General features: G+C 44.7%; 1 protein-coding gene across 3 annotated transcripts in view; it reads left to right on the top strand.

Moving 5' to 3' along the window:
- The first annotated feature begins 11783 nt into the window (after nucleotides 1-11783).
- The window catches only part of SGSM2 (small G protein signaling modulator 2), a 100376-nt gene continuing 98964 nt past the window's right edge, over nucleotides 11784-13195 (top strand). For all 3 annotated transcript variants that reach the window (XM_060756965.2, XM_060756964.2, XM_060756966.2), the window contains exon 1: nucleotides 11784-11954. In XM_060756965.2, coding sequence (XP_060612948.2) covers nucleotides 11898-11954 — 57 coding nt within the window. In that variant the 5' untranslated portion in view covers nucleotides 11784-11897. The remainder of the gene's footprint in view (nucleotides 11955-13195) is intronic.

Consider the following 13195-nt stretch of genomic DNA (forward strand, 5'->3'; position numbering starts at 1 on the left):
ATTTCGGCCTATAGAATCATAGAGTTGGAAGAGACCTCATGGGCCAATGCCCTCACTGTGTAAGAACATGAGGATCAAGTCTAGGACTCCACAGTCACCTATGAACCCACCACCAAGTCACTACATTTGGAAGGCCATCATAGAATCATAGAGTTGGAAGAGACCTCATGGGCCATCCAGTCCAACCCCCTGCCAAGAAGCAGGAAAATTGCATTCAAAGCACCCCCAACAGATGGCCATCCAGCCTCTGTTTCAAAGCTTCCAAAGAAGGCTCCTCCACCACTCTCCAGGGCAGAGAGTTCCACTGCTGAACGGCTCTCAAAGTCAGGAAGTTCTTCCTAATGTTCAGATGGAATCTCCTTTCTTGTAGTTTGAAGCCATTGTTCCATTGTGTCCTAGTCTCCAGGGCAGCAGAAAACAAGCTTGCTCCCTCCTCCCTATGACTTCCTCTCACATATTTATACATGGCTATCATGCCTCCTCTCAGCCTTCTCTTCTTCAAGCTAAACATGCCCAGTTCTTTAAGCCGCTCCTCATAGGGCTTGTTCTCCAGATCCTTGATCATTTGAGTCGCCCTCCGCTGGACTAAGTTGAGTTAGTCATGGGGGTTCTATGTGCCACATTTGGTACAGGTCCATCATCGGTGGTGGTCATAGTTTCTGTGATTGTGAGTGAACTACAACTCCCAGAAAGGAAGTGCAGTTCCCCCCAAACCTTTCCAGTAATCACATTTCAGCCTATCGGGTATGGGTGCCAAGTTTGGTCCAGATCCATGGGTGTTTGGGTTCAGAGTGCTCCCCGAATAAAGGTGAATTTCCCCATTTAGACTGGTTGGCTGTCTGTCAGGAGGGCTTTGATTGTGCTTTCCTGCTTGGTTGGACTGGATAACCCTTGGGGGTTATTTCTAGGATAATATTTCCTCTATTTTTGGCTTGTGTAAAACTCCCACGGGTTCATCGTTCGTCATTTTGTGTGCATTGTTTCCTTTCTTTTGACATGGTTGTTGAAGGAGAACGCCAGCATCGAGGTTTGAAACTGATTCATAGGAACCGAGAGTGCCTTTCGTACTCATTGTTAGACAAGAGGAAGGATGAGACTCTCTTACGTAATGGGTTTTCTCTCATTAATAAGATCTTTGATGGAAGCGGCGTTTTATTCGGAAGGCTACTTTTAGAGCGTTCTGTTCCAAGAAGCTTAACACTGATAACACGCTTTTTGTTCCTGGGTTATAAATGGCATTTCTTAATTGGTTCTATCAGGGAAAACATGGAAAACGTTTAATAAGCAGCAAACGGACACAGGCCAGGCATTACTCCGCCACAAATCAACCCCTAAATTCGACTTGCCATATCACTATACGGATTACATAACAGCCATCGGATGTTGCGGACATGAATGTCTCCACCGCAGAATCGCAAATGTCAGGGTGAAGGTTAAGCGTTCAGATTCGGACGTGACATTTATCCAGCTGCGGATCGAGATCCTTCAAGGCTATGGTATTTTTCCTAGAAAAAGAAAAGTCTAGATGGACCAAAAGTCTTGGAATGGTTTGAATCTGGAATTGGCAGAGTGTGGACTTTGAACTGGTACAACAGGCGGCAGCCAGGCTCCTTACTGGAGCAAACTATAGAGAGCCTACAACACCCCTATTAAAAGAGCTTCATTGGCTGCCAATAAGTTGCCGAGCCAAATTCAAGGTGTAGGTCATGACCTATAAAACCCTAAACCAGCGGTTCTCAATCTGGGGGTCGCTTTGCCATTTTGGAGGGGTCGTGAGGCTGCCTCCGTTGGCTCTGCCCCAAAGCCGCGGGCCAGGCGAGGAGCCCTCCGCGCAATGCCTGGCCGTTTGCAAAGCCCGCCTCGCCTCCCTTGCTCTCTCGCCATTGGCAAGGGCTCCTCCGCACAAGGCCTGGCCTTGCGCAAAGCCTGCCTCAGGTTGAGAACCGCTGGTTTAGGGTTTTATAGGTCAAAGCCTGCCTCGCCTGCAGGAGTTCTGTGTGGAGGTCTCAGTGGTCTGTGGAAGTCAGTGCTGAATCGGTTGAAGGTACTGCAAATCCATATTTTTTTCTGATTAATCATGATGCTTTAATTATGTTGAATTTGTAACAATTAAAACACATCCTTCATATCAGATATTTACATGTTGTTTAACATCTATATGAAGCCGCTGGGGGGGATCATCTGGAGTTTCGGGGTACGGTGTCATCTGTACGCGGATGATGTCCAACTCTGTCACTCCTTTCCACCTGCTACTAAGGAGGCTGTCCAGGTCCTGAACCGGTGCTTGGCCGCTGTGACGGTCTGGATGAGGGCGAACAAATTGAAATTGAATCCAGACAAGACAGAGGTACTCCTGGTCAGTCACAAGGCCGAACAGGGCATAGGGTTACAGCCTGTGTTGGATGGGGCCGCACTCCCCCTGAAGACGCAGGTTCGCAGCTTGGGTGTGACCCTGGACTCATCGCTGAGCCTGGAACCCCAGGTTTCGGCGGTGACCAGGGGAGCATTTGCACAGCTAAAGCTTGTGCGCCAGCTGCGCCCGTACCTTGGGAAGTCTGACTTGGCCACGGTAGTCCACGCTCTGGTTACATCCCGTTTAGACTACTGCAACGCTCTCTACGTGGGGTTGCCTTTGAAGACAGCTCGGAAGCTCCAACTAGTCCAACGCTCGGCAGCCATGATTTTAATAGGAGCGGAGCGCAGGGAGCATACAACCCCCCTGTTGCGCCAACTCCACTGGCTACCGATCTGCTACCGGGCTGAATTCAAAGTGCTGGCGTTGGCCTTTAAAGCCCTAAACGGTTTTGGCCCAAGCTACCTATCTGACCGCATCTCTGCCTATGAACCCACCAGGAGTTTGAGATCTTCCGGGGAGACCCTGCTCTCGATCCCGCCTGCTTCTCAAGCTTGGCTGGCGGGAACGAGAGATAGGGCCTTCTCGGTGGTGGCTCCTCGGCTGTGGAACGCCCTTCCTACGGACATTAGACTAGCACCATCTCTAATGGTATTCCGCAAAAAGGTGAAGACCTGGATGTTTGTGCGGGCGTTTGAGTAATTTAGTGCAATCTGGTAATGGAACATAGGAATGGAACAATGGACGACGAACCTGGACTACGCTTGGATGAGGAGAAGATTGGGTGCGGTTGTTTTTTGTAATAATTGTGCATTGCAATTGCTTATTGTTAATTTATGGATAATGTGTTAAGTCAATTGTTATATGTTGTATGGAACCACTGCTGTTTCTACTGTTTTTACTGTTTGTGAACCGCTGTGAGTCGCCTTCGGGCTTGAGATACAGCGGTATATAAGCAAAGTAAATAAATAAATAATAAATTATGATTTGTAGCAGTAGCAAAATTGCAGTTATAAAGGAGCAACAAAAATAATTTTATGGTTGGGGGGGTCACCACAACATGAGGAACCATATTTAGGGGTGTTAGAAAGGTTGAGAATCACTGCCCTAAACGGTTTAGGCCCTACCTATCTCCGTGATTGCATCTCCTTCTATGAACCAGCACGAGCTCGAAGGTCTTCCGGGGAGGCCCTCCTCTCGGTCCCACTACTGTCTCAAGCGCAGTTGGTGGGGACGAGAGAGAGGGCCTTCTCAGTGGTGGCCCCCCGCCTCTGGAACGCCCTTCCAAGGGAAATAAGACAGGCCCCATCCCTCCCCTCCTTTCGTAAGAGCTTGAAGACCTGGTGGTTTCAACAAGCCTTTGAAAATGTTCTAACTCAGCCCTACACATTGTCGAATACAGCCTTATTCTTCCCTTATCATTTCCTCTAATCGGCCCTGAAATGAACAGCCACAGACCCGTACCTAATATTATTGTTGCCTGCCATAGTATTGCACTTATTTCCCCCCCCCCCCTAGATTTTTGGGTTGCACAAATCTTGGCCCGGCCGTTTTACATTTTTAAATTGCCTTGAACGGGCAGCATTCTTTTAATATATGTGTGTTATGGCGACAATTTTTATGCTTATATTTTGTTTTGTTAATCTTATGTTGTTTTTTACTTTGTATGTTTTGTGATAGTACCTGGGAATCGCACTGAGTCCCCTCGGAGAGATGGAGCGGTATATAAATAAAGTTTTATTATTTAGTATAAGGGCTGCATCTACACTGTATGGTTAACTCAGTTTGACACTACTTTAACTGCCATGACGCAATGCTATGGTGTCCTGGGAGTTGTAGTTTTACGAGGTCTTTGAGCCTTCTCTACCAAAGCACCACTCTCAGAATTCCTGAGAGAGGGCAGTTCATGTGGGGTCAAACCGGATTGTGTGCCTACAAAGTAACTTTTCCAAATCACAATTCAAGGTGCATTTCCCTGCCAAGCCAGCAGATGGGGCTGCTTCTCCTGTGATAGAAAAATATTCAATGAGTAGATAGAAAAATCAAATATAATTTTTAAGGGTTTTTAAGGCAGCAGATCACTAAGGGTTTACAAAAAGATCTCCAACATCAAATTAGATACTTGGGGAGGTGGGAATGAGTGTTGTGTGTGTGTGTATCAATATCTATCTCAATAATAATAATAATAATAATAATAATAATAATAATAATTTTATTTATGTATTTATTTATTTATTTAAAACATTTATATTCTGTCCTTCTCACCCTGAAGGGGACTAGGGCGGAGCACAGCATATACACGGCAAACATTCAATGCCGGGATACAGATTTACATACAATACATAAACATTAAAAAACATTTATCTAAATTTTAAAATACACCATTTAAAACCGTCATAGTCATCTGTGTCAAATCTAATTAGCCTGGTAACCTTTCCTATTGCTGCTTTATTGCCCTGTCCTGAAAGCTTGGTCCCACAGCCAAGTTTTTACCATCCTTCTAAAGGACAGGAGAGAGGGGGCGACCTGATCTCACCAGGAAGGGAGTTCCATTGCTGGGGAGCAATCACCGAGAAGGCCCTGTCTCTTGTCCCCACCAATCGCTCCTTTGCCAATGGCGGGACGGAAAGCAGAGCCCCCCCCGGAGGATCTTAATCTCCGCGATGGTTCATAGGGGGAGATGCGTTTGGACAGGTAATTTGGGCCGAGACCATTTAGGGCTTTATAGGCCAAAACCAGCACTTTGAATTGTGCCCAGGAGCAAACTGGTAGCCAGTGAAGCTGGCGTAACATGGGAGTTGTATGCTCCCTGCATGCCGCCCCAGTTATTAACCTGGCTGCCTCTCTTTGAACTTTTTGAAGCTTCTGAACAGTCTTCAAAGGCAACCCCACGTAGAGTGCATTGCAGTAGTCTATCCTAGATGTGACGAGAGCATAGACCACCGTGGCCAAATCTGACTTCCTAAGGTATGGGCACAGCTGGCGCACAAGTTTTAATTATGCGAATGCTCCCCAGGCCACCGCTGCAACCTGGGATTCCAGGCTCAGTGATGAGTCCAGGAGGACCCCCAAGCTGCAAACTCAGGCCTTCAAGGGGAGTGTAACCCCATCCAGCACACTTGCGACCCTATACCCTGTTCAGCCTTGCGACTGACCAGGAGGACCTCTGTCTTGTCTGGATTCAACAGTTTGCTCGCCCTCATCCAGACCGTCACAGCCGCCAGGCTTGGACAGCGTCCTTAGCATCTGGTGGAAATGAATGATAGAGTTGGACGTCATCTGCATACAGATGGCATCGAACTCCAAAACTCTGGATGATCTCACCCAGCGGCTTCATGTAGATGTAGATAATACCACCCTTCTCACCCCAAAAGGGACTCCGGGCAGATCACAAGTACACATACACGGCAAACATTCAGTGCCGTTTGTATAGACAGTACACAGAAAGACAGCACAGAAGGAGGTTTTGTTTCGATGCCATGGATATTTGGGCTTGAGTCCACAGGGGTGCTGTCATTCCATCCTCTATGATGAAGAGCCGTCAGGGCTTCTTCAGTCCAGCATTTTCTGATCTTCTTTTTTTTTTTTTTTTTGCATAGCTCAAGCCTGGACAAAAATGTAACACTATCCAAAAGTCCCAGGCTCAGCCTAATCAGCTTCATGCATCTTATTTTATAGTTCACACACACACACACACACACACACATTGATTTCTTGCATGCTCCAACACAGGTGGCCCTCTGTATCCATGGATCCTTTTCCGAAGCCATAGAGAGCATCTTCACTACACAATTGCATGCCACTTTATTGTGGCTCCTTCCAACGCAATCCTGGGATCTGTAGTTCAGTACATAGGATCCCTCACTGGAAAGTCTTAGCGTTAGAATTCAAGGAATGGCAGCTTTTTTGAGATTCCTGGAGATCTCCCTTCTGATTTGTGCACTGGAATTATTATTTTCTTTTCTCTGTTTGCTTATTTAAGATATTTTAGTGAGTTTAGATAGTAAATATTTGGTTGTTTCTACAAATGGAACGCAGAAGTTCAAAGTCTGTTTGCTGACTCCCCCTTCCCCCCAGGATGCTTTTTTGCTTTGTAGTTTGAAATTAGCTAGCGATAATGTATTTTGGCAGAAAAAGAAGTGTCAATGGCTTCTTGGAAGGAGAATTTGTGAGCTCTTTGGTTTGTTTTCAAGCTGTAAAAGAAGTGGATCGGGAACAGATGGCCCAGCCGGCTTTTGCCAAGGAGGTGGGTGGCTGAGTGCAACAGCGCACCACCAGAAAAAAAAACACACCTCTGTTTTCCACGCAATAATAAAGAAGGTAATGTTTTTACATGCAGTCATGCTGGCCACATGACCTTGGAGGTGTCTGCGGACAACACCAGCTCTTCATCTTAGAAATTGAGATGAGCACCACCCCCCAGAGTTTTCCCTTGACTTAATGTCAAGGGAAAACTTTTACCTATTTGGGCCTAGACTTGATGCAGCTGTGTCTTTCTCTTCTTCTCATCCTCCAAGGCCAGGGCAGTGGCAGTTGGTATGGAGAAAAGGGCATTGGCAGTTGCGATGTAAGGAGGCCACTTCCTCTATTCCTGTGCCTAGGCATTATAGTGCTTTGCCTACTTCTTTTTCTCCAATGCCAGAGCATTGCCAGTTGGAATAGAAAAGAGGGCACTGGCAGTTGGGATAGAAGGAGGCCTAGGCACAGAAATAGGGGAACTCCAATGCAGTTGGAATGGAGAAGAGGGCATTGGCAGCGGGGATGGAAGGAGCTCCATTTCTCTGCTTGGCCTAAATATGATGGAGCTTTGCCTACATCTTTTTCTCCAATGCCAGGGCACTGGCAGTTGGGGTGGAGAAGAGGGAATTGGCAGTTGGGATGAAAGGAGGCCACTTCCTATATTTCTGTATCTAGGCGTGATGGAGCTTTGCCTACGTCTCTTTCCCCAATGCCAGGGCAGTGGCAGTTGGGGTGGAGAAGAGGGGATTGGCAGTTGGGATGGAAGGAGGCCACTTCCTCTATTCCTGTGCCTAGGCATGATGGAGCTTTGCCTACTTCTTTTTTTCCAGTGCCAGGGCAGTGGCAGTTGGGATGGAAGGAGGCCACTTCCTCTATTCCTGTACCTAGGCATGATGGAGCTTTGCCTACTTTTCTCCAATGCCAGGGCAGTGGCAGTTGGAATGGAGAAGAGGGGATTGGCAGTTGGGATGGAAGGAGGAAACTTCCTCTATTCCTGTACCTAGGCATGATGGAGCTTTGCCTACTTTTTCTCCAATGCCAGGGCAGTGGCAGTTGTGACGGAGAAGAGGGGATTGGCAGTTGGGATGGAAGGAGGCCACTTCCTCTATTCCTGTACCTATGCATGATGGAGCTTTGCCTACTTTTTCTCCAATGCCAGGGCAGTGGCAGTTGTGATGGAGAAGAGGGGATTGGCAGTTGGGATGGAAGGAGGCCACTTCCTCTATTCCTGTACCTAGGCATGATGGAGCTTTGCCTACTTTTTCTCTAATGCCAGGGCAGTGGCAGTTGTAATGGAGAAGTGGGGATTGGCAGTTGGGATGGAAGGAGGCCACTTCCTCTATTCCTGGGCCTAGGCATGATAGAGCTTTGTCTACGTCACTTTCTCCTATGCCAGGACATTGGCAGTTGGGGTAGAGAAGAGGGCATTGGCAGCGGGGATGGAAGGAGCTCCATTTTCTGTTTGGCCTAGGCATGATGTAGCTTTGCCTACATCTTTTTTCCAACGCCAGGGCAGTGGCAGTTGGGATGGAAGGAGGCCACTTCCTCTATTTCTGTACCTAGACATGATGGAGCTTTGCCTACTTCTCCTCTTTCTCCAGTGCCAGGGCAGTGGCAGTTGGGATAGAGAAGTGGGCATTGGCAGTTGGGATAGAAGGAGCCCTCATCCTTTGCTCCTGGACCTAAACAGAATGGAGCTTTGCCTACTTTTTCTTCTCTCCCTCAATGCCAGGGCATTGGCAGTTGGATGGGAGGAAGGACCTTGACATTAGGGAGCTATGCCGGCCTCTTCTTCTCTCCCTCCGAGAACTGTCTATCTATCTATCTATCTATCTATCTATTAAATCCTGTGTAGCAAATTGGCATGAATAAAACGTAATTCCTGGCAATGCGTTCCCTCCGCCTCCACCAAATCCCTTAAGGCCACGAGGGACCCAGCTGCAGGGAGACACGCACTGTTTGCCGATTCCACCCTGGACGACTCCGAAGGAAAGTCATGGGTTGCCACAGCTACCAATACCAATTAATGCAGCTTGACAGCAATTGAACTGCCACGACTCAATGCTATGGAGTCATGGGAGTTGTAGTTTGATGAGACATACGATTCTCGTAGTTGACCTTTCATGCTCATGGTACAAGCACAGATATTGAAAACCGAATGCATTGACTTCCCTTTAAAGGGAACAGTAGAGATTTAAAAGCTATTAATTTGGATTTAAAGGATTACCTGTTCTGCCTCTCAGTTTGTCTTGGAGTGCTTTGATTCAGGACATCGTTTGGGTTGCATCTGCACTGTAGAATGAATGCAGTTTGACCCCACTTTAACTTCCCTGGCTCAATTCTATGGAATCCTGGAAGCTGGAGGTTGTGGGGGGGGGGGGGGGACACGGACATTTTGGCAGCAAAGGTTGAAGGGCTTCTAAAACTACAACTCCCAGGATTCTCTTTCACACACATATGAATATATGTGCACACTTTCTCATAGATACCACACACATTTCTCATATGCACACACATTTCTCATATACGTACATACATATATATATTTCTTATACACACACATGTTTCTCATATACATATATCTCACATAAATATGCACACACATTTCTCATATACATACATTAATATATATATATCATATATACACACACGTTTCTCATATACATATATCTCACATAAATATGCACACACATTTCTCATATACATTAATATATATATATATATATATCATATATACACACACGTTTCTCATATACATATATCTCACATAAATATGCACACACATTTCTCATATACATTAATATATATATATATATATCATATATACGCACGTTTCTCATATACATATATCTCACATAAATATGCACACACATTTCTCATATACATACATTAATATATATATATATATATATATACACACGTTTCTCATATACATATATCTCACATAAATATGCACACACATTTCTCATATACATACATTAATATATATATATATATATATATATATCATATATACACACGTTTCTCATATACATATATCTCACATAAATATGCACACACATTTCTCATATACATACATTAATATGTATATATCTCTCTCATATACACACACGTTTCTCATATACATATATCTCATATACATATATCTCACATAAATATGCACACGTTTCTCATATACATATTCCTCATATGAGGAATATATGTGCATATGAGATATGCACACACATACTATATACACATATGTATATACTTTATATATATATATACATATGCAAACACATTTCTCATCTATCTATACACACGCATATGACTCCATTTTGAGTCCCCCCAGGGGTGAGAAAGGCGCTATATAAATACTGTAAATAAACAATAAAATAAATATGTATATATATATATATATTGTATATGCAAACACATTTATAATCTTTCTATATATACAACTCATATATGTATGTATATTGTATATATACATATGCAAACACGTTTACCTTTCTCTATATATCTCTCGACACATATATGTATATGCAAACACATTTCTCATCTATATAACCATATATATATATATATATACATACACACACACACACACACATAGTATACACATATAAGTATATACTTTATATATATACATATGCAAACACATTTCTCATCTATCTATACACACACACACATATATATTGTATATGTACATATGCAAACACATTTCTCATCTGGGCAACGTCCTTGCAGACGGCCAATTCTCTCACACCAGAAGCAACTTGCAGCTTCTCAAGTCGCTCCTGACATGACAAAAAAAATCTATCTATCTATATATATATATATATATATACACACACTCATATATGTATATATATTGTATATATACATATGCAAACACATGTTTATCTTCTGTCTATATATACATGCACAGATGAATATGCAAACATATGCAAACACATTTATCATCCATCTATATAACCAAATATCTATCCATATATATACACACACATACATACTATACACACACATATGTATATACTTTTTATATATACATATGCAAACACATTTCTAATGTATCTATATATTTCTCATCTATATAACCATATAGAATCAAAGAGTTGGAAGAGACCTCATGGGCCATCCAGTCCAACCCCCTGCCAAGAAGCAGGAATATTGCATTATAGAATCATAGAATCAAAGAGTTGGAAGAGACCTCATGGGCCATCCAGTCCACACACATACTATACGCACATATGTATATACTTTATATATATATACATATGCAAACATATTTCCCATCTATCTATACACACATATTATCTATTGTATATGTACATATGCAAACACATTTATCATCTATCTATATATGCACACACTCTCATATGGATATATATTGTATATATACATATGCAAACACATTTATCATCTATCGGAGCCCCCGGTGGCGCAGTGGGTTAAAGCACTGAGCTGCTGAGCTTGTTGATCGAAAGGTCGCAGGTTCGATTCCGGGGAGTGGCGTGAGCTTCCGCTGTCAGCCCTAGCTTCTGCCAACCTAGCAGTTCGAAAACATGCAAATGTGATTAGATCAATAGGTACCGCTCCGGCGGGAAGGTAAGGGCGCTCCATGCAGTCATGCCGGCCACATGACCTTGGAGGTGTCTACGGACAACGCTGGCTCTTCGGCTTAGAAATGGAGATGAGCACCACACCCCAGAGTCAGACATGACTGGACTTAATGTCAGGGGACTACCTACCTACCCTTATCATCTATCTATATATATACACACACTCATATGGATGTCTATTGTATATATACATATGCAAACACATTTATCATCTATATATACATACACATATATTATACGCACATATATGAGTTGCCTGCAGGCTGAGAGGGGTAGTAAATAAATAAATAAATAAATGCATATATATATTGTATATACATATGCAAACACACATTTATCATCTATCTATCTATCTATCTATATCTATCTATATCTATATATTTATACACACACACATATATATGTGTGTGTATGTATCTCTCCAAGATGTGAACTGTGTCAGCCTGGCATAGGTAGCTGTGCCAATTGCAATGCCAACAGCCCTCCTTTCTCCAGGAGCCCCTCCCCTATTGTGACCCAACAATCCCCCCTCCCTCCTTGCTTGCTTTCCCCGGGGAAAGAGGCGTGGCCAGGAGGCGTGACGTCACTGCGGGGCGGGGCCAGGGCATGGCTGCTGCTGCTGCTGCTGCTGAAGGCAGAGCCAGAGGAGAGGCTCCCTTGGCGCAGAGGGCCAGCCAGCCTTGGCCCCTCCTGGCCTCACCATGAGCGGCTCTGGAGAGGCAGCCAAGGAGAAGCTGCTCTGGAATGTCAAGAAGGAGGTAAGGCAAAAGGAGGTTTCCCTTTCCTGCTTTGGACCAGGGGGGTTCCCATTCTTGTTCTCAAAAAAACTCTGCATAAGCTCAGAGGCATCTTTTCCCTTCCATCTTTTCCTCCCCTCCCCCATAGTTTAACCTATCTCTCCATCCTACCAGTGTAAGATCTTGGTTCAGTATTGAAAGTTGAAAACCCACTCTGCCTATGCTCAGAGGCACCCTTTGGGGTTGATGTTTCCAGCACTGTCCCCAGAGCATGTGCAGAGTGTTCCCCCCCCCCCTGAGCTTTTTCTATAAGTCTTTCCCTAGAAGTCTCCTGCAAGATAGAAACTCAAGCAACCAACCCAGAGCATGTGCAGAGTGTTTTGTTTTGGTGGTTCAGGTCAAGCAGCCAACCCAGAGCATGTGCAGAGTGTTATTGGTGGTTCAGGTCAAGCAACCAACCCAGAGCATGTGCAGAGTGTTTTCTTTTGGTCGTTCAGGTCAAGCAGCCAACCCAGAGCATGTGCAGAGTGTTTTCTTTTGATGGTCTGGGTCAAGCAACCAACCCAGAGCATGTGCAGAGTGTTTTCTTTTGATGGTCTGGGTCAAGCAACCAACCTAGAGCATGTGCAGAGTGTTTTTTTGGTGGTCCAGGTCAAGCAACCAACCCAGAGCATGTGCAGAGTATTTTCTTTTGGTGGTTCAGGTCAAGCAACCAACCCAGAGCATGTGCAGAGTGTTTTCTTTTGGTGGTTCAGGTCAAGCAACCAACCCAGAGCATGTGCAGAGTGTTTTCTTTTGGTGGTTCAGGTCAAGCAACCAACCCAGAGCATGTGCAGAGTGTTTTCTTTTGGTGGTTCAGGTCAAGCAACCAACCCAGAGCATGTGCAGAGTGTTTTCTTTTGGTGGTCCGGGTCAAGCAGGCAACCCAGAGCATGTGCAGAGTGTTTTTTTGGTGGTTCAAGTCAAGCAACCAATCCAGAGCATGTGCAGAGTGTTTTCTTTTGATGGTCTGGGTCAAGCAGCCAATCCAGAGCGTGTGCAGAGTGCTTTTTTGGTGGTTCAGGTCAAGCAGCCAACCCAGAGCATGTGCAGAGTGGTTTTTTGGTGGTCCGGATCAAGCAGCCAACCTAGAGCATGTGCAGAGTGTTGTTTTTTGGTGGTTCAGGTCAAGCAACCAACCCAGAGCATGTGCAGAGTGTTTGTTATGTTGGTCTGGGTCAAGCAGCCAACCCAGAGCATGTGCCGAGTGTTGTTGTTTTTTA

The sequence above is a fragment of the Anolis sagrei genome, chromosome 11 (genome assembly GCF_037176765.1).
Source record: "Anolis sagrei isolate rAnoSag1 chromosome 11, rAnoSag1.mat, whole genome shotgun sequence".
NCBI classification, from domain to species: domain Eukaryota; kingdom Metazoa; phylum Chordata; class Lepidosauria; order Squamata; family Dactyloidae; genus Anolis; species Anolis sagrei.